This window comes from Seriola lalandi, unplaced genomic scaffold, assembly GCF_002814215.2.
Source record: "Seriola lalandi dorsalis isolate HSWRI2012SDOR001 ecotype SW California unplaced genomic scaffold, Sedor1 jcf7180002054748, whole genome shotgun sequence".
Lineage (NCBI taxonomy): Eukaryota > Metazoa > Chordata > Actinopteri > Carangiformes > Carangidae > Seriola > Seriola lalandi.
Window position 1 is genome coordinate 3,152,392 of NW_019525301.1, and position 22,681 is coordinate 3,175,072.

The 22,681-nt window shown below is 41.1% G+C and overlaps 1 protein-coding gene across 2 annotated transcripts in view; it reads left to right on the forward strand.

Moving 5' to 3' along the window:
• fbln2 (fibulin 2) overlaps window positions 1-22,681 on the forward strand; it is a 79,109-nt gene that overhangs the window by 36,788 nt on the left and 19,640 nt on the right. For both annotated transcript variants that reach the window (XM_023424742.2, XM_087178887.1), the window contains exons 3-8: window positions 860-983; window positions 2,448-2,577; window positions 3,616-3,802; window positions 8,906-9,115; window positions 11,248-11,376; window positions 16,304-16,405. In XM_023424742.2, the coding sequence (XP_023280510.1) occupies window positions 860-983; window positions 2,448-2,577; window positions 3,616-3,802; window positions 8,906-9,115; window positions 11,248-11,376; window positions 16,304-16,405 (882 nt within the window). The remainder of the gene's footprint in view (window positions 1-859; window positions 984-2,447; window positions 2,578-3,615; window positions 3,803-8,905; window positions 9,116-11,247; window positions 11,377-16,303; window positions 16,406-22,681) is intronic.

Here is a 22,681-nt window from a genome sequence, read left to right on the forward strand (position 1 = left end):
ACAGCAGCCGTCTTGTCTTCGATCAGCCTAAAAGGTCACATGTCACCCCGTTAGTCATCGACCTATTGCTGCCCATACCAAGTCACTATTGCCTTCCCACTGAGTGGCTTCTGGGTCTGCACCATCTACTTGAACTCATTCATACAGCCTTATGCTCCTTCTCCAGACTGTTCTGGTCTGTGGCTCCCAATGGTGGAACAAGCTACAGAATGCTATTAGAGCAGGGTTGTCCATCTCTATCTTCAAGAATCTCTTGAAGACTCATCTCTACCAAGAGCTCCTCCTCTCCGAACACCTCAAACACCCTAACATGCCCAACTAGGACTTATTATGCACTTTTGGTGAACCTCTTCTGATCTGTTGCACTTTGCCTTATTGAATAGATTTATTACTTAGCACTTACACCATGGTTTCCAAGCTTTAGCGATGTTTGTCACTTGTAAGTTGCTTTTAATAAAAGCGTCTGTCAAAATGAGTAAATTTAAATGTAATGTTCTTGCTCACAACCCTACCAGAGGACTGCCATTCTACTTCTGAAAACTATTTATAGAATAAACTGTAGTTTTCCATTGACCTGAGTAAAGTTTCCAATCATAAAATGAGCTACTGTATTCTGGTAACTGGACTGTACCTCTTTATTCAGCTGTAGAAATCTTAAAGGCGCCTTTGAGGCCTGGTGCAGTCTACCATATGTGTCTGTCTGACTGCTTACTGCAGTCACTGCACTGCCCAGGCCTCTGTCTGTTTCATATTGTGTAGCTGTGAGGACCCAGAGGATTTACTGCAGAACTGTTTTTATTCCATCAGTCTTGTGTGTGCTGATGTATGCATACCTGTGTGTCTCTGGGCTGGGCTGCAGGTCCAGGTGTCTCTGCTGAAGACCTGCTGCAGAGGTGCTGTGCTGCTGGCCAGAGATTGGCCACTGAAAACCTCCACTGCAACCACATGCCTCTATTGAGCAATGACAATCACTCCATATGCAGGTAAGTGATGTCGCCTGAAGCATCAGAACATAGGTTTAGTCATACAAACGTTACTGGAAACTGCTTTGGAGAAATCAATTCATTGATTGGATGAAATATCAGTGGGTGGACCAAAACATCCCCTATTCCAGCTGTTAGCACAAGTTCTAGACCTCTTTACTTTTTCAGTGGAATACAGATTAACATGAGATTAAAGGGCCATCCCACCAATTATACACATGACGATTAGTTAACTTATCATGGGGAGCATTTCTCAGCATGTTAGACAGTTAGCTTTGTAAAATTTGAGTGAAGAATGAGTTAGTTTTGGCATGAGACTTCAGGAACAGCTGTATATAGTGTTAAACTGGTTGTTATACTGATGATAATGATAGTGATACGTACACATAAGTGTCACAATTTTATGATACACTTTTTAGATCTTGGTTGTTTTAACCGGATGAAGGATTTTAGCCATTGGACATCTGGATCTTTAATTATCAGAGGAACAAGCTGAGTAAATAGTGAAATTACACCATTGGTCGGCCGGCTGGCAGAGTGTTGGAGTTCCCCCATTGGTTGTTGCTCTTTCAAAATAAATTGGCGTGAACAGTGTCTATTAAATCATCAGGGGAACATTTACAGGCAGTGTTGCCAACTTAGTGCCTCTGTCCCTAGATTTACTGACTTTTCTGAACCCTTGAGCAACTTTTTTCAAAAAAGCACCTACTGACAAATCTCGTGACTTTTTTAGACAAATCTTTGCTACTTTCCATAGAAGAGAATCATCAGTTTTGCCCCACAAGCACAAAATCAGGTTTTCCCTCCACAGTGCAGAGCAGCAGCTTAGAAGTGACCGCAGGTTAACATGTCATCTTAATGCGCCGCGTCACTGGGTCACGTTCAGTCACTATTTCAAACTTGTTCCATTGTCTGACAACAGGAATAGAAAAACATGTCAATGAGAACAGCTTTATTGTGAATTCGGCTGTATTAAAATACTGTATGTGTGAGTGCAGAGGAGAAGGAGAAGAGAACAGATAAAGAGCTGAAACCTGCTGACACTAGGCAGAATGCAAATATTATTTTTTAAAAAAACAACCTTTCAAGCTTTTGGTACTTATCAGAAGTAGTTGCTTACAGCAGTTCCACAACAGTCTTCATCTATTTCCTCAATTTCCCACATTGACCATACACAGCTCAGACGAAGGCTGGGTTTTGACCTAGTCTTGTTTTGAGTTTAAATGAACCAGTCTGGCCTAGAACTAAAAAACCCTCAACTCTTCTGCTATTATACCAGATGGGTATTGAGGCTTAAGACTAGGGTTAGACATTCAGTTGTGATGGTCAAAGTGAGGGTAAAGGGCAAGGGAGTGCATTATGTCAATGATGGATCCCCACGAATACAGCATCTTTGTGTGTGTGTGTGTGTGTGTGTGTGTGTGTGTGTGTGTGTGTGTGTGTGTGTGTGCGTGTCTGTCTCAGTGCTGTACAGAAGCACTGCTGCCTCAGCTCACTGAAAGAGAGCCAGTGTGAGTCAGGTATGACTTCAGCCAGAAGAGGGGACGCCTGTGAAGTGGATCAGGAGGATCAGTGCACAGATGACTCCTACCAGGTACATTACTGTCTCACCACCATGAGAACTCTTCCAGCAGAGTTGTTTTTCAAAAGTTGAGGCATCTGCCATAGATTTGCTTTATTAGACAGCACGCAGTGGAGAGTGGCAGGGAAGAAATAAGACAAAGATGGTTGAGTCATGACTGAAACACATTACATCATGGATGGATGACGCCCACATTTCCTACCCACCGAGTTCTCTATAAAACAAACACTGAACTGATTAAAGGTTGTTACATTTACCTCTAGAACAGAAAATGAACTGTTATTGAGACAGGTTGACTGTGACTCATTCTTTCAAATGGTTCAAGACAGTGAGAATGGACAGTTCCACCCATCAGCAGAGGTCCAGTGCTGTGAATCCTTTAGAACTGCCACAATAACATGGTGAGAACTGACTTTGCCAGTGTAATTTAGACTTTAAACAGATTGAACATCTCCTGGAATGCCTGATTGTTTTTGCCAGAGTGAGATTTCAATTTCAGATACCTATGCCAGCGCAGAGGCTTTCATAAAGGTCAGACAGTTTATTTGTGTTTATTGGCAAATAGGTTGAAATCTATCAAGAACGAACTGCCAAAATCTCCCATTTCTGTTTGCATCCTTCAGACCTATGAATACTTCATGTGGAAATTGGACTCGTGCCTTTGCTCTGAGTCAGGTCAAATAGCATTCCCTGTTTCTCCAAGAGGAAACCCGGTGGTTTAGCCCTCCAGCCAAATGTTCATGTGTTAAGGCAGCCGAGCCAAATCATTGTGCCAGGTCATTGTTAGAGGAAAATGAAAAAAGGTGAAAGTCTGGTTTTCTTTGCATGACATGTGGTTCAGCTTGAGCCTGCAGCTGAAATCCTTTGCAGTGTGTTCACAGGGATGAACCGACCTGCCCGCCTGTGTTGCTGTTATGTTTCCCCCTCTTCTGCTGTTTACTAAACAGGGCTAAAGCTGGAGGGTCATAAAGAGAGGTGGTGATTAGAGATGTGTGTAGCACCCCAGTGACTCACTCCTAATATGCTCTGCTGTTGTGTCTGGATGGCCAGGTGTGCTGCAGCTGCTGTGCCCTCGGTTTACGGATGCGCGGTGAAGGATGGGACTGCGATGGCCACCAGTACCTGGGCGACCCGTGTGCTCACGTCTTCTTCACCTGCTGCAAGGAAGAGGAAGGTCCGAGCCAGATCCCACTGAAGAGAAAGCAGAAACCCAGACCAACTGCTGTGCCGAGAAGAGGTATCTGTTATCCTCTGCACAGCAATTTTTCACATAACGGAGCTTTCAACATGGAAAACACATTCATCACGCACATTGGTAGTGTTGGGATTTAAGTTGAGCTTCTTGGAACCAGATCTACTTTAAGAAAAAGGCAAGAGGTAAGTAAAGAGGAAGCTAATGAGCCTAGCACATTTGCTAACACAACAAAAATATAGTTTACAAAACTCAAGGTCCATTTACCGGGTACCCTAAAACTATATATCATATCATGTGATCTTCCTGACTTCATAGATTTTGCCCAGTCGTCATGAAAACAATGTCAACTTTTCAGACACATGGATGAGAGGTTTTTAAAGTGCAAAAAAAAAACAAGAAAGAAACGTGAACACCTACAAATCTATGTCAAACTTTATCTATCCGTGAAGATCATATGATCTGATAAAAGCTTTGTGTCTTAGTTCAAGGAAAGCCAGGTATTTCCCATCATGCACTGTGGTCTTGCAGTTTATGGAGATCTTGATCTTGTGATGTTATCAGTGCTGAAACAGGTCACAATCAAGTCTGACCAAAAGCTGACTGACATGTTCTTAATTGATGCCAAAGTGATGTCAAACTCTTCTTTAAAAAATCCTTAAAAAATAAGAGAAAGGAAAAGATGTAACACTTTGTTTTTCAAGGTCTTTCTCAAGCTGCTTTACCTCAATTGGTAACAATTTGGTTAATGTTTTGCAGCTGTGAATGCAGCTCCATTTCCTTTATGCGTTGCGTAGAGGGATAATAGATATTTTGAGTGTACCGAATTTTGTCAGTTGTTCAGTGTGAATGCACTACAAACCCTCCTTAGAATTGAATTAGTCTGGAACAGGGACATAACACAGATGTCTCCAAAGTAGTCATACTATTCCACTGCTATTAAAAGAGCACTCTACTGATGTAGCATTGTGCTGCTAAAGTAAACTCAGATTCACAATGAACAGTTGAAAAAGAGCAAAATCATTGTATATCAATGCAGCAGAACCAAGTATCATCTTTTAAACCCACGCATTCTTCCTCCTCGTCAAAGCCTGGCACCTACTGTATATGACCCACAATGCAACTCAACCTCCAGCTGCTCAGTTGGAGATCTTGTTGTGTTATGCTAGCAGAGATAAGTTTCACTTTCACTTCAGCTCCAATACACAATGACTGAAGTGCCATCACTTGATTCATTTTATCAGACCTCACACAGCTCCCTCTGGAGACACAACACGTTTTATCCAACTTCTTTTACATATGCAGATGTACCCATATAAAACCTTTTTGATGTGTAATATAGGTAGAGTATGCTAGTTAACTAGCCCGCTGCACACACATGGCTACACACCATGTTCTTGTTGATTTGTCCCTAGTTAAACGTCCTTTGAGAACTTCTTTTTCACATTATGCAGCAACTTGAACTTCAAATTCTGCCTCCTCATCATCTCTCTCAACAAATATATTTTTGGCTACTGTCACTAGCTTCAACAAACTTTGCACTGCACTGATGTCTGGATCAGTCCTGGGTTGACCCATCGCTATTTTGTCCTCATTGAAGTCTATGTCAGAGGTGGAGTTTGGGCTGAGTTTGATCTTCCAAAAGACAGATGCTCCTGGTTGATTGGTCAGGAGTCACGTTACCATTCAGAGTAATGGGGAAAGATGTATGCAAGCTGTGATAAATCAGGAACAGATGGCAGCTCAGGCTGTTGTCTCTCTACTTGTGCCAGCAAAGTTTTCCTCTGTCTCTGATCCATCAAGTACATAATGCCACTGACATTTGCATTGATGAATTTTCAAGCAGTTGAGGTTGGGGATAAACATGCCTCATACAAATGCATTCCAATACTCATTTGTATCTCCTTATATCTGCAGAAAAAAGGTTAGAACATCTCTTCTGTTCAGTGCAGTGGCCTCTGAATGTGACCTATATATCTTGTTTGCAGCTGTAAGCTTCATGAGAACAGCTTTGCATGTTTTTCATCAGTGACATCAGAGGTGTGGGTGAAATAAGACTTTAAAAAGATTACAATATGACACTGTTTGTTAGTGTTTTAGATTGTTTGTACGCTTCTGTGAAATAAGAGCATTAAATCCCCCATAAAAAAGCACAAGAATCACCCCATAATCATTGATTTGTAGTAGGCCTTTGTTCACTTTTCAGTTTGTATATTGGGACCAGCCCTTGTGGTTGTGCTTTAATGGGAATAGTTGTATCCAAGTATGATGGTGAGGTAAGGTCAGTCTCCTCGCTGCCATAGTCTGTTATTTCATTCACGACATCAGAGGAATTCCTCCTAATCCCACCCTTTAATAGACTCTGCTCTAACCATTGACTGCAGCTCATTTCCTTCAGCTTTAAAAGGGAAATTTGAATGATGTCATTTTGAAGTGGGAATCAATTAACGTGCTGAAAGCTGTGAAAGGTTTAGGTGCTGCAAGAACTGTTCAAGCTCTCAGTCAGCGTGTGTGTTTGACTCGCTTTCACACACACACTCCATGCATGAAGGATGCCTTTACTTTCTGAGTGTTTTCTGGATGAAAAAATGGATGAGATGCGCTGTAATTATTTCCACGGGGGATATGTTTTGAGTCTTATGACTCACTGCCTTTTAATTAAAACAGGAAACATTTAATCGCCTTGCTCCTCTGAATTTAAATTCCAGGTAATGACTGTGAGAAATATTTACTGAAAACCCATAACTGGACCCATTAATATTACTGTGTACATTCAAGTCTTGATGTATTGTGGTGTCTGTGATACATTGACTTGTTCTTGCACAGTGTTTTTGACTCGGTATAGAATGGGCAGCATTCCCAAAAGCACCAAACTTTTTATTTTATTTTTGCCTTTAGGTTCTTACTTATGCTGGCCAGACACCATACAGATTGAAGGGGTAATCCAGCATTTTTACACATGGAATGTCATGTATTCATGGTTACTGCCTAACTAGACAGTTGTATAATGTCTTGTGTGGCTCTGGAGGGAGCTTTGTCAAGTCTGAGCGAATAACATAAGTAACATTACTTCACCTTTGGGCTCAGACGCTACAGATTTATAAGAGAAGCTCTGTAAAACCCGAAAGCCGTAGGCATGCCTGTTGGGCAAGCTCTAATGAAAGATGCAATTCATTTGTATTATGGGAAATGTAGGATCCAGTGTTTTTGGTGCTTGACCCATACTAGAGACTACAAATCAGGATATCTCAGCCTCTGCTGCAGTCATTTTGACTGTTCTCCTTCTAATCTGCTTTCATGGAAGTGCAATACTAAATTTCCCTTTGAGCCACATTTTAACATGGAATTGGGCACACCCAGCTAATTTCCACCAGACTGGCTGTGTTTTGACATTCAGTTTGCGGCCAGGCTTGACACCTGACTATTTGCCCAAACTATCCATGATCTGGCTGTTGGATGATCAGCTGGATTTCTGGCATGTCAACAGTGTGGCTCAGCTGACTCACAGTTTCAGTAGTTCTTCAGTCTGATTTCCCATTTTTTAACATTTTGTGGCTGATGCAGTCTTGACTGTAACTGTGGGGTAATGGATAAATAATAATGGTGCCTATCTTCCCAACCCTATTTTTTAGGGTATGTGCCATGGCTATATACTTTATGATAAAAGATAGAGCTACTCAATCACCCACAGAGGACAGGAAAATAAAGCAGCAGCATCATCTGTGTGCTGCAGTGTAGAGCTTGAAAGTCCTAGTATTGTGGCACAGTATTATTTATAAGAATAGAATTAAAATGTCAGTTTTTGTAAACGTAACAGTATTTGGATGCTTACTGTTGAAACACACTGGGACAAGCAGCACACTGGTTAGATATAGAGTAGTCTCATATAATACTTATATGTTATGTATTTATGCTCATAAAATTGTGGCCGCATCACATTTATATTTTCAGGATGCTTTCCTTTTTATAAGAGAAAAAGATTTGAGAACAAAATAACCAATCAGTTCAGTAAAAGCAACACTAATTGCAGTTCGTTAACTTCCCCAAATCAAATGAACAGCAGGACAGAGCTGCTATCCTTTCTCTACAAGCTGATATACTAGTACTTTAGCTCCCACATAGATGTTCTAGTCCTGAATAGGTGGTATTCTAACATAATCTGTAACCTTACATAATAATACAGTTTGCTTATGACATGCCTCTTGCCTTTGAAGTAGGTTTCTACTGTAGCACCTAAGCTAGTTAGCCAGGCATGCTAGCATTTGCAGCATGTTGGAGCAGAAAAATGGAGTTTAGTCCTTTCCTTACAAATTTTCCCATGTGGTTTTAGAAAGGTAATAACAAAACCACCACCCTCCAATTCTTTAGATACAGAGTCTTGCTCCAGTGTGTCTCAAGTATTAGAAACTTGTGCAAACTATTCAATTATTCAACTATTCAATCACAGGACAATTGCTGTTCTGTTGTGGGGTTTGGCGAACAAACAGTTGTACAAAGTAAAGCTGTCTTTCTCTCTTTAGGACCCATCCATCTAGTCTATATGAAACCTTTGGATCTGTCAGTTGGCAAAAGCATGAAAGGGCAAACCTGTACTTTCTGTGTGAGTCATGACCAGGTGATCAAACTGTTCAGTGTGAGCATAAATGAAATATGTAATGTGAGGTAAAGCAACATATGAGTTTAATAAAGTGTTCAGTGCCTGACTGATTCACGTTAAAACTTGTTCTCAGTCAGGAACTGAACAGCCGTGATGGAGATAATGGGACATGCAGTAAGCTAAAAACAGTTTTTTCAGTAAGTGCCCTCATGTGTCTCTCTCTACTTAATCTAATAGCTTCTAAAAATACTTAGCATTTTGTATAGTTCTTCTCTTGCAGTGATGACCTGGGGTCACAAGTGTTCCTTAAATGTGTGAGGCTCTGACCTTTGCACTTGTTACTAGTGGTTTCTTGTAATGACACTGATTTAGGTATTGAAGCTCTCGATAAAAGCATCACTTAAAACACTCTGAGTGTAAATGTAAAGGAGGAGCAGATGTTGTTTTCATGAGGTAAGTATGTGGGATAAATTATACAGGCAATCTGGTGCTGTCTCTATTTCGAGGACCCCCACCCCCCCCAACTCCCTTCTCTGTCTCACTCCTTCCAGTTTCAGAAGGGAAGTACCCCAAGGAGGCCCTCTCCATCAGTGCCACAGATGAAGCTGCCAATGTGGTGCAGGAGCACGAGGATGTAGATGAGTGTCAGCTGTATGCAGGCCAGCTGTGCCAACACAAATGCATCAACATCTGGGGCTCCTACCGCTGTGAATGCCACCAGGGCTACGTCCTGCAGCAAGACAGACACTCGTGTGCACCAGGTACCGTTGGTCACCTTTGAAAGTTGATGCACACATGAATTGTAACTTTTAATGCACCTACTTTTAAAAATGAGAGTTTGAAAAGCCCAGTGAACTAGTTTGGCTCACTCCAAACAGGTTTCTGTGACCACATCCCCAATTTTTTTTTTTTCCATCCATGCAAACTCCTATTGCGCTGTCATTATTCATAACTTTTATTTTTTTTTAAAAACATTGGGGGACTGAGAAAAGATAGATTTAAAAAAAAAAAGATGGTTAATTGACGAAGCAGAGTCCCCTATTATGGCTCAACCTTTAAGATCCCTGGATCTTACAATCCCCATAATGCAACTTGATGGTGTCTTTCATTAAACCATCCATGCCTGCTAAACAGCCACGTTTCAAACTTCAAGCTCCTAGTTTGTAACACAGCCTGTCTCCCAAGAAATCTGAAAGTTTCCCAGTCTCAAGTTTCTATCCAAACATGGTGCAAAATTTGAATTGAATTTCCAGAGAGTCGGCAAAAGAAAGAAACAATGAATGAATGAATGCATGTTTCCACTGCATTAATTACTACTGTTATGTGACTGTAGGAGAATAGGAGCACTATAAAACCATTGCAGAAGAAGAGGGCACCACAAGATAATGTAATTAAAAAGCATCAATCAAACTTTAACAAAAACAAGCAATGTAGAAAAGATGACAGAATTATGACATTTCTGTTCCATGTTTTAGTTTGAGGAAGGTTACAGTCTCCTCCTTTTTGTCCACCACTAGTTTTCATCTCTCCAGTGGAAGCTTGCATAATGTCCGAGTCATATGTTTCATGAATGTTGTAATTTATTCACTGTCTGTTTCCATTGCTCGATACACCGACTGAGCAAAGCCTAAAACCTTTGTGCAACTTTTTTTCAGATTTTGGACTTTTTCCAGTCAGAGTTTTTTTATGCACACATTGAAAATGCACATTGAAACTCAGATGGATGGAAACACACTTTATGACATTGACGTTTTGTTGTCATTGAATTCCAGCAACATTGAGCTGTGCCCTCCAGACATTCATATGCTGGTGGAAGTTTTTACCAGAGCAACAGACCTGCACATTTAAGAATCTTGTAATAACTTATAAACCAGTGGCCCACAGATGCCTTCATAACAGTAAAGTTTCTTTAAATTGAAGTGTTTTTGGGGTGGGTCCATACCACATCAAATGGCAAGTTCCCTTTTGTACAAACTTAAGTACCACCCTTTAGGTGCTGTACTTTAGGCTATGAACTAAATATGGTGGCACCCATGTCCTCTACTGGACATTCTCCACCAACCTGAGTCTAAAACCACATGACCTTTGTAGAAGCAGATATTTCTTTCTGTCTTATACTTAGCCTTGTTGTTGTAATGTGTTTTGTGATGACCTTGATGAAGGCCACAAGCTGAAACGCGTCGGTCTAATAAAGATGCTTACTGCAAATGTTGCTGGAGATTTGACCTCTTTAGGTCGGAACAGTACGTCAGGAATCTCTCCTTTAGTTCGAGAGGGAGGGATACTAGAGTGGTCTGTTACAGTTTATACTGTGTATATACGGATATATATATATAGATAGATGTATATATTATTATTATTTTCAAATGCTGTTGTCTGCTATTTGACCTTGTGTTCCCTACTGCAAGACAGATGTGTGATTAGAATTCACTGACAGGAGATGGAAGGAACTGCTGTCAATAAAACTCAAGTATTAAAAGCTTAACTACAAAAATCTGAATTTTATTGTATACACATTTATGGTCATTTCACTGTGATTATGCTGTGGTTAAACCAACAAAAGATTTCATCATCATACTTATGGCACTTGAACATGAGTCATTGAAACAGGCTCATCAAAATTCCCTGTAACCCCAAATTAAAGATGATTTATTCACAGACCTCTCTCTGCTCTATTAAAGCATAATGACAGAAGTATTCAGCGAGGGTCAAATGATGTCTTGCTATTAGGAAGTAGATAATATGTGGTATATTACTCTTCTTGAAATTGGTTTCATATATCAGAAACATTAAGGAGTCTGAAGTCATTTTCTATTTTTGTAGTTTAACCCTTTGGTAGTACTTCATGTGTGAACGTGTTCTTCATAGTCTCTGTTATTGTTTCTATGTGCAGTGAGTCCTGATGAGGACAACAGAGTCAGAGAGGACACTCCTGCTGTGGCCCCAACACAAACCACTGCTACCGCTACCATCACGACCAGTACTACCAGCACCAGCCCCGCCCGCCTCAATCCATGTGCAGGTAAAGCCACATTATACTATAATGCATTATAGTATAATGCATAGTGACATCACTATACGCAGGAATCACCACAGTCATGTCCCCTTTACCATCTGTGTGTTTACATTAAACCTACATATTCAATCGTCATATTTAAAAAGATTCAGGGATAGGTTTTTACAGCTGCTAAAGGCAAAAATGTATCCTTTGAGTGGAGCAAGGGGTTTCTTCCTGAATATGTACATGGCATTTTATATAGAGCACATTTTTCAGGTAAAGTCATACCTTATATTCAGCTGTCCCTGTCTGACTTAAGGCATTTATACAGCATGTGTTTGTGCATCGATTATATACTATTTCCTGGTGCCTTTTGTTTGTTTTGCTCTTCGGTCACGGTGAGATGATGATACAGACAGGTGAAATAAAACTTACGCAGTTTGTATTTTGCTCAGTGAATAAGTTCATGAGTAGCCTGCTTTTCCCAACTTCTACTACAGTACGTACTGCTACTAGAGCTTGGTATCGCCACTGATTTCCCGATTCGATCCGAAGTTGATTCAGTTAGAGATATTTCAGTTACAATACCAATTTTTCTTGGGTATGAATGAGATTCTCAGAGAACTAATGCTGTAAAGTGTTCCTCTAACCTGGTGCATGATTAAAAACATTAATGTATACATTATGAATGGACACAAAGCAGTTATATTAATACACTTTCTATTTAACAACAGTTTAGACCCGTATCTCAAGAAATAATAGGTAGGTAAGTAACGTACCCCAGCGCACCGGCTACATAGTGTATGAACAGGTACACATGGCTTCTGCATCTAGTTTTGATTTTCTCCAGCTCTTTGCTGTCTTCATAGTATTTAAATCCAAATTGTAACCACACATCTGCCTTTAGACTTGCTGGTGACTTCACTGGAGTGTGTCTGTGTGTGTGTGTGTGTGTGTGTGTGTCTGTGTGTGTGTCTGTGTGTGTCTGTGTGTGTGTGTGGGGCATCCTGGAAAACAAACTAGGCAGTCAGTATTAATTTATTTACATGTTAGCAAGGCCAAGATAATCACATAGATTACCATACCCTATACTGGCACCCAGGATGGTGGCTGTTAGAGGCTGTGATGTCAAATGGAGACATGTGGCACTTATTGAGCCTCACATATCTTGGCAAGTTTATTTTAAATATGGTGGGAAACTGCAAATTCAGCTTTAAAGCTGCCGATACTTAAATAAAAACGGACATCAACTGTCATCCTTAGTAAAATAATTTAAGTAGCAAAAATGAAACGATTTTGCTGCCTAATTTTCCAAGTGCATCACAGCCTGGGAAGATAGGACCTAAACAAAAACTTCAGATATTTAATGAACTATAACTCAATCTGTGTTTACATGGGTTGGCTCAATTGACTTGCTGTTCACGGCCTCAGCGTGTGATTTGTTAGCTAAAAGATGTAATGAGTGCTGCAGAGATTGTGCGCTAAAAGATTACATCCATTGCAAAAACTGAGCTATCAAAATAGATAGCTGGTTAGTAACAGGGACAAGTAAAAGGAAAGAGAGTGAAGAGACGTATGGTAAATCTACTTCCTACATGTTTCCCTTCCTTTTGTACTGTTACGGGGTCAGATGTGGGCTGCTGACATTTGAATGATGAGTTGGAAAAGGTTGGGAAGCGCTGTGTTAAAGCTTGTTAGCTGGGCAGATTCTAGTTTTAAAATATACATACTAGCCTACAACTAAAGCTATTTATGCAAGCTATCTTGCTGGTGTTAGCTAACTCATACTAAGCATTTTTTATTTAGTTATATGTAAACATTCTTTTTGCTGTTAGTATCGTGCTGAATTTATTTAGCTCCGTAGCCTCCGCTAAAATGTTAACAAAATCACTCAATGTTTTGTTTCTCCAGACTTCCTCCAGATACATTTTGTGTATGATGGCACATTTACATCTTGCCATGAAATCTAGTCTCATCATGGAGTGTAAATGCAGCAGTGCAGCAAAAAATCTGGGCCCTGTATTTATGCAGCTTCTGGGATTCCTTCCCCTTTTAATACACTGATGGTGCACCTGTACAAATAACTGAAGTAGCAAGTAAACACGTGCATCTCTAGTGGTTATTATGGTAATCACTAATGAAGTGTTGATAAAGAAGTTAAGAAATCTGAAATCTTAGCATAATTCACCACTTTTTTCTCAACATACTTCAATCACTGAGTGAAGCTTTCACTATGTTTGAGAACATTGTTACTCTCTCAGTTTTTTAGGTCTTCATTATACCCTGAGCATTAAGACACATGTGGAAAGCCATCTTACTCCTCCCCTCACAGAGAGAAAGGTTCACTATAGTACTGCATTTTATATGAAAGGGCAACTAGAAACTTATTAACTAATTCCATATACTGTATACTAAAAAATCTGCAGTATTAAAACTGAAAACACAGGATTGGAGCCTGCTGTCACTCTTAATCTGGCCTACTGGTCTTAGTACAAGGAGTAATGTTAAATAAGAACTCGATCTGATTATGTGAAAATTACACAACTGATGTAACTTGGCTCGGTTAATGATCTCAGCTGGTATCTATGATGTTTTATCTTATTCTGATAAAATATCCACATACAGTGCACATCACATAATGTCAGGTATAAACATCTCTTAAAGGTGTCCCTCCTGCAGTATACATACAGTGGCCATCAACCTATAGCAACGTGAAAACATGTTTTTTCCCATTTTTGCGAAGCCCCTTTGGATTAAGGCGGTTTATCCCATTCATCCTCAAAGATCCTCTGAATCTCTGTCAGATTGGATGGGAAGTGTCTGTGAACTGACATCTTCAGGTCTCTCCACAGATGTTCTGTGAGGTCTGGCCACTCAAGGACAGTCAGACACTTGTCCCAAAGCCAGTCCAGCATTCTCTTTGCTGCATGCTTCAGGTCACTGCCGTATTGAGAGCTGAACTATCTCCTCAGTCTCAGGTTGAGAGAAGTGGGACAATTCCTGATGGCCTGAGGGTCATTTTGGCCTGCACTGTTAACAGCCAGCTTGACCAATGAAACAGTGTGTGTCCAGACTGTTGCTGCTCAGGTTGCGTGAAATCGGAGCAGGTTTTCCTCATGGACCCTCTGCCAGCATAGGGCTGGTTTTAGCTTTATGATGAGTAATGCCTGATTATATTTGTTGCTTTTAGGCTGGATAATTCCTTATTATCAGGCTGCGCCTAATCAAGTCTCTTAAGACTCTCCTGCTGATTCCTGAGAAGTTGGTCCATCCATTAGGCTCTCTCTTCTCTGCAGCGGGCTTCTGAAGTTCTGTTAGAGTGACCATTGGGTTCTTGTTTGCATCCCTAACCAAGGTCCTTCTTCCCTGGTTACTCAGTTTGGCTGAACAGCCAACTGTATGAAGAGTCCTGCTGGTTTCAAACTTGTTCTCTTTCACTATTATCGAGGCCACTCATACCTTTAGAAATGGTTTAATAGCCTGATCTATGCCTTGCCACAAAAATGTTTCTCCTGACATGAAGTGTGAATTGTGGGACCTTATATACACAGGTGCTTGCCTTTCTAAACTGTTTCTAGTCAATTCACTTTGCCACAGGTGGACTACAGTCAAGTTCATCTCAATGATAATCAAAGCAAACAGGAAGCACCTGATCACAGTATGCCACAGCAAATGGTCTGAATACATCTATAAATTTTAGATATATTAGATAATAATAGATTTTTGATACATTTGCAAAAATGTCTAAAAACATCTTTTCACTTTGTCATCATAGGTTATTGAGTATTGAGTGATGGGCAAAAATCTACAACACAAGAAAATGTGTAATAAATTAAGTGGTCTGAATACTTTTTTAAGCCACTGTAACTTTAAACTGTGAAATGTGTTAATAAGTGGACTTCCAATCCATGCTAATTGACCTCATTTAAAATAATAAAGGGATATAATTGTCAGGCTTTGAGATGATCCTCCAAAGTTATCCAGGAGCGAAGATTTGGGTTCCTCTTAAAATGTGAAACATAATTTGTAGATTTAGGTTCTGATATTCACTTCCTGCTGTGATACTCTTCTTCATGGATCACTCCCTTGTCTCAAGCGGCGTGTTACAGCTGCATGTGTAATGTGACGACAGTCTGGGGCTTTAGATAGTATTTCATATGAGGCAGTGAAGTATACAAGCAGTCACTGGTGTCTTCAGCTTCTAACTCCATGTCTAGAGCCCAGGACACCAGATACATCTGCTCAACACATCAGCTGCTCTTATTGAGACAAAGGAAGCGGGCCGGGTCCGAGCGCTGTGTGACTGCCCTCAGGCGAATGCTCCCTTATGAACAGAAGTAAAAGCAGGGACAGCTGCTTCGCTGCATGCACTTCCGCTGATAAACTGTTCAGCTATAGTTGATCTGCTGCATTTATGCTGCTGTAGCTTCATGAGATGAATCTTGTTAAAGTCAGGAGGAGGTCAGGATTGTAAACCCTTGAGCTGCTGGAGTCTGTACTCCAAGTTCATTCAAAGCCCTGCTCCTTCAAAGTGTCTCTGGTTGTTATTTACAAGAATATCCTGATCAATGGTTGGAGCGGCCTCCTGACACTTAACCACTGCAGAGCTTTTGTGAGGGATGTGTGAGAAATTGTGGGGAAACAGTTCCTGGTCCTTGCGTTTTTGTGACAGGGCTATTGAGCTGTTAAATAGAGAGAATTGATTCAGTTGTGTTGAATGCGATAGCTCATGAGAGGCTCTTTCTGCAGGAAGTGATGATCAGTGTGAGGGAGTGAAGGCGAGATCCATAGGAGCCTTCGGGGAGCAAAACAGGGCACTGAATTACCGGGACAGCAGAGAAGCAGCACGAGAATGAGAAATGTCAGACATTATGAGTGAATGACTGCAGACGAAGCTGTGTGCAATGTCGAGATGATTGTGGTCACACTGTTCATATTTTGTCTCTTGTAGAAAATGGTCCTTGCAGTCAGCAGTGTATGGTGGTGGCAGGCCGGGCTCGCTGCTCCTGCTTCCCAGGCTTCTCACTGATGACAGATGGACACAAGTGTGAAGGTAAGGGCTGCCACTCCTCTCGTCCTGTTACCACTGGCAGTAATTGGAGCAATTGACAAAGCTTGTGTGTGTCCCTTAAGCTGTTTTCCTCAAGCTGCGAGGTAACAAACAACCTAACACCATCAACAATACTGCATAAATGAACAACAACAAGCACATACAGCCATGACAACAGAACAAAAGTGCAATGGAGCAGTTTGTCCAGAGATTGAGACACTTTTTAATTGGATGCAGTCGCTCATGAAGGAGGAAAATGCAGGTCTTGTGATACTAAACAATACATCGACTGATTGGGCTTCCACTTCCTTGTGGTTGAGACCGCTGCCGGGAGCATGAGTCAAGCATAGCCAATTACTCTGTAGCAGCAACAGCTTCAAAACACGACACATAGCATCTGCGTACTTGGCTTCCTTCCTTCAAAACCAGGCACAACAGCGGCGCCTCTGACAGAAGGTCAGCATTCACAGCTGAGTATAAGCATGTGCTGCCTGCTGCTTCTAAATCACAGTGTCAAGAAACACATTGTAAAAATGATTTCTGCTCATTATAGAAGAAAAAGAAATTATTACCTGGCCACTGGTGTCAGTTTACTATTCAGCAGTGGTGGGAAGTAACTGTACATTTACTCAACTACTGCACTTTGAGGCTGAGCTAAATGACTAGTTGATTAATCAATAACTTGACTGTGAACAAATTAAATCGAAACAATTCTGATAACTGGTTGTTTAAGTCTTTTTTAGGCAAAAATTCAGTAAATATTTGCAGGTTTATCACCTTTCTGACAGTGAACTCAACATTTTTGTGTTTTTGACTGTTCAGAAAAAGATAGAATATGTTAACTTGGGCTTCAATGAATAATACTGGGCATGATTCACTATTTTCTGATACACATACATTGAATAATCAATTGATTATTAAAGGTGTATTGATAAAGAAGATAATTGTTAGTTGCCTTAACAGTTCTTCTATGATGGAGATCTTCTGTGTGTTAATTTTACAAACATTGACACAGTTTGTCAAAACACTTAACTTAACCACAAATGAGCTCAATATAAACTAAAACAGTTGCTTCATTATTCTGGATTTTGACCCTGTTTAGCTAATTTGCAATTAATCAAATTATGGAGACCTACATGATTTGGAGTCAGCTTCTTGGGCCTGGGGGTCTGGGGCCCCTGTGCAGTTGTCCATTTTGTGCTGCTGTTGGATTTTGTTGCGTAACACGGAGGTGTTTCTAGTATTTCATCTGCTCTTACTGATATAAATGCTTCCAAAGAGGCAACAGCGCTGGTAAAAATGAAAAATGTTATAATTAAAGATCACTCATCAAATAAAGGCGTGTTGGACATGCTGGTTAAATCAAAGTCAACATTTTACTGTGGAGGAAAAGTAATCACACAGATAAACCTCTCCCCAGAAGGGAATGTAATTGTTACCAGGCCAAAGACCATTTTCCACGAATGGGCTTACAGTGATACATTTGCTGCAGTAGTTAGTAAATTGATCCATGAATTTGCAATAGGGTAAAAACTTGGCAGCAATTTTGCTTTGTGAAACAAGTGATATACGGTCCACCTCTGGAATTCAATAAACAGAATTTGCTGCCTGCACCATGTATACTGTAGACTGTGTACTAGGTGACTGTAAGCGCAATCCTGGCTGAGTTTATTTAATCTGTCAGTCAGCAGACAGGATGATACCTCCTAGATGCAAAAGCATTACATAACTGTTAGTGTTTCCCCTCCTATCACTTCATTCAGTGAACAGAGTGAGCACTTTCTCCCCTAAAGTGGTCCCACATGTGAACACGTGGGTGGGCAACATTCGGTTTAGACTGGACTGAAACAAAGCAAATAGCACTACAAGATGTGAGTGTGAGGGGGGTATTTGAGGATTTGACAGAGATGTAAGTAGACTGTGAATTAAACTGTGGAGTGCCTGTTGTAGACATATCGCACAGGCTTTGAAAACGCTGTGGAAGTCAAATCTGAAATTTGTCAATATGCACTTTCATCAGAAATATGGATGTGATTAATCCAGCGTCCGGCTGTGTGAGATCTGAATTCACAGGGTTTCAGGGTAGATAAAGCTGCTTCTCCCCTATGAATTTGAATTACTGTTAACATTTTAACACACAGTTGTTCCCTGGAGATGTGTGTGTGTGTGTGTGTGTGTGTGTGTGTGTGTGTGTGTGTGTGTGTGTGTGAATAAACAAGAGTGTGTTGTGTGAAGCAGGCTTTATGCACAGCCTGAATAGTAAATGTGTGGGTGAGACAGTAAATCAGCACTCTGATGTCGTTTCTGCTCCTCACCCGGCTGTGGATGGATATTCTTAAGTTTCCCAGACAAACACACACAAGCAAACTGGTAATTCAGACAGCAGTGATTTCCAGCTTTAATTCATGTGTTTTGCCACCTTCACCCATTTAAGACTTTCACTCTGAGGACTAAACAAACCATTGCAGGCAGGGTTGGATTTGTTTTGCATTCCTCAAAATGGTGCACAGGGATCAGCTTTCTGAGTTATTATATGGATGATAAGTGTGGATGAAACACTGAATAGCAATCAGGGCCCACTGCATCATCCTCTCTGTGGTCACACTGCTAACATAATCTTGAGATTTACATTGTTGGGATTGTTGGAGAGAGATATTATTCTGCCCATGCAAAGCTCGTGGAAGATATTAACAGTGATCGACCACATCGTTCTCAGACTCATGGACCCGCCCAGCTGAACAGAGAGAAGCCTTGTGGTCCCATCCAGGCTAAAGGTCATCTCTTTAGCTGTTGCGGTCAAAATGCAACATCACAGAAATTGAAATCCTCTCCCTATCAAGAGTTTAAATAGTGCGTGATTGAATCACTCTAGGTGCTTAGTTTTTTTTGCAGTGCAAAGACCAGTACAGTTAGATGTGATGCAGAGGAGAAGGCTCAAGACAAGATGTTGGCACTTGGTTGAAAATGGTTTATTTTATGTTTCAATGAGAAAAGTTTAGGTCTATTTTCAGCAAATCTGGTTAGCTGAGAGGAGTTTTCTTCTAGTTGTAGTTTTCTTTTTTTGCCCCAACACTGTGATGTGCTGCTGTAGTCAATTACTACAAAGTGATCATGATGTGATCAATCAATGGTCATGGTTTGGAGCGCTTCCAATGAGAATGATAGAGTTGTAAAAGATAGAGTTGTTGTTGTTGTTGTTGTCTCGCCCTCATAGGTGCCACGAACCTAACGGGAGGGTTAAGGAGATGTCAGTCAAGGAGCAGTTGTGCTACACCCACACCATCACACACACCAGGCAAATAAGTGCAAAAACCTGTCAGGGTTGACCATAGCTGTGCAGGAGCTTTACACACTCTCCACAGTTTGGATCAAAACCAGAAAACACTCCAAACATTCAGTCTACATCAAACGGACACACTGGACGTGAACACAGCTCATATCTCAGACAACTTTTACTGATTTTTACTGTTAGCTTGTAACTGGCAGTGGCTGACACAGTCTTAGTAGTTGTGCTAATGCTAACTCTCTCTTTCTTTGCTGACAAAGTTTCAGGTTTATTTAGCCCCGCCCCCTGTCCCCACAAGTTGACAGGATTGGTTCCCTAGGTTTGTGATGTATGAGACCCTGATTGTCTGAATCTGTTGTTATGAGACTGTCATTGGTTCACTGCAGTTCAAGGTGGAAACACTCACAGTCATGGTGTTGATGATTATTTCACTCATTGCTCTTGCATCATATAAGAAATGGATGGATAACAAGGTTAAACACTTGATTTTCATCGGAGGGGGTCTTTAAAGCCTACAGCCATGTCACTACCTGCACCAGCAGTTACTGAGTAGACTATTGTGTTGCAGAATAGAATTATGCACCATGTTGTTACAGCTGTTTAAAAGGTATGAAATGGTTAATGTGACTGGTGAGGGAGGATAACAATTAATCACTGCACCTTCTGGTTTAAATTTGAACCTCAGTGCATTCTGTATGTCTGAACAAAAATGTGCAGGTGCACATCCTCCCATCCCTCAGCTGTCCTCATGTGCACATGACCTCATGCTCCATCGTGGTGTCTGGGTTTGAAATTGAGCTACATCTTTCTTAGGGATCAAAAAGCCTGATAACCTGAAGAAAAATCTTCTGGGCCCCTCAATGATACTCTTCTAAATTCATCCCCTTGTCACTGATGATTGAGGAATCATGCACACAGCTCACACTCGAGTCCCACCAGTCTGCATCTTCGTAACCCAAACCCTCCCGTCTCAAACCTAATCTGATGAGCCAAGTCTGACTTCATCTACCTCAGCTTGAACTTTTCAAAGAATCTCATTGTCTGCTGGGTCCAGTGTGTAAGAACAACGGGGTGTGTGTTTTCTTCGGTGCCTAATGGTGCTGCCTCTCTCACGCATCTCCCCGTGCACAACCTCCTCCCGTCTCCTGACAGACTTCTTCTAAAACTAATTCTCCCTTCTCTGTTCAACTAAGCATTTGCATCCCTCAAAAATAGACTCTTTGTTTCTTTGTTTTGTATTGGATCACTTCACTCCTCACAACTGTGTAATGTGGCTCTCCCCGGGGACCAGTCACAGAAGGTAGGGACCTTAAGGCAATAGGCACTTTTTCCTTTTCTTTTTTTTTTTTTTTTTTTCCTTTTTGAATGACGCACTGGAAATAATGCTGGACACCAGAGCCCTGCGGTCGAAGGAGAAGGCGACTTTCTGCACCACTGGCAATATGCAAACAGTCCCATCTACTCGAAGGCTTGACGGAGAGCAGGGCCTGGACGACGGGGTGATTTGCCTATGGAAATATCCTCCCTAGAACAAGGGGACAACTTGGGGAAATTTGCAAAGGCAGACCCCAAAACAAGAGTATGTCACCACTGTACAGCCTGTACAGCTTCCGTAGACGCTACAGAATGTTACATGTTAATTTTTGCCGCAGTTCCACAGAGGGTTTATATAAGACGGTGAGCTATGCTCTGCGCGGTGAGGGATGGTGCTTGTGTAGTTTTTTGGGGTGAATAACCTTGTAGGAAAAGAGCTGCAGGGTGTTACGCACACACCAGGTACACACTGAAAACCTCAGATCAGTGTTTTTCCTCCTCCTGCTCCCCATGTGAAAATGTTGTAAGACACAGTTCATTCAAATTCCCTATGGCAAAAGCTTTGAAAGTTGAGGAAAGAATTTCAGCAAGGGACATCCAACGGATACACGAGGAACACAGGAGAATATGTTCCCCTCTTGTTCCAGCTTTTAGTTTTTAAGCCATGGCTCCTTCATGCAGATTTGTATAAGACCTTTTCGTCTGGTTCCCTGTGGAATGCGCCATATTTTGAGGTGATCTTCAAACCTGGATATCTGCCACACTCTTGCACACCAATGTGCAGGAAGACAATAATCCCAGTCCGGCTCTATCAGTGCATCCAGCTAATCGGCAATGCACTGCATGATAAGGGAATGCAGCGGTTCGATAAAGATAAGCCACAACAGAGTGAGGATCCTCTGTCTCAGCACGAGCCATCCACTGTCATAAATCAACAGCAAGTGTTTATCGGCTACAGTTCTGTTTGACTGATAAAAATGTAAAGGTCTGCAACTGCACAAGCAGACCAAGCAAAACATCACTTAGCTCTTGCCAAGACCTGATATTCAAAATTTGACTTGGGATTTACAAAGCAGTCACTGGTCAAAGTTGATACACAATCCTAACAAATAGGAGGACACATTTTGTCAGGGTAATACGTGCAGCATCAGTGGGACTAACAACAAATCTTCATTTAGTGGACCTAGAATTAAATTGTTTGTCATATCTCGTGCTCTTCCGAGGAAGAAAATGAATCCATTCTTTGCGTGAGGCCACTCACATTGTTTCATGTTTCATGTATCATGTTTCTGTAAATATATTTACAGCAGCCCAACACAATGCAACACAAACAGAAGCTGAAACTTTGAACCCCAACCCATATTAGCTCTAGCTTATGCGTCCCTTGAATGTACAACCATGGAGAGTCACATGTCTAGTTTCACCTCGGCTTATTGAACGAGCTACCAAACCGTAATCACCGTCATCAGTTTCCAGGCTAAATTAGCTGCTAATTAGTTAATCAGCTGTAGAGTATTGAACATCTTAAACATCCACCTGAAAACGTCACTATCGGTCAGTGTAGATGCTAAATGTCCTGCTCATCAGTATTGATTCATTTGTCAGCTTCTTGGTGGCAGCAGAACAACCTGTGAACACACTATTGACATAATATCACTGTCCTTACATCCAGCAGACAC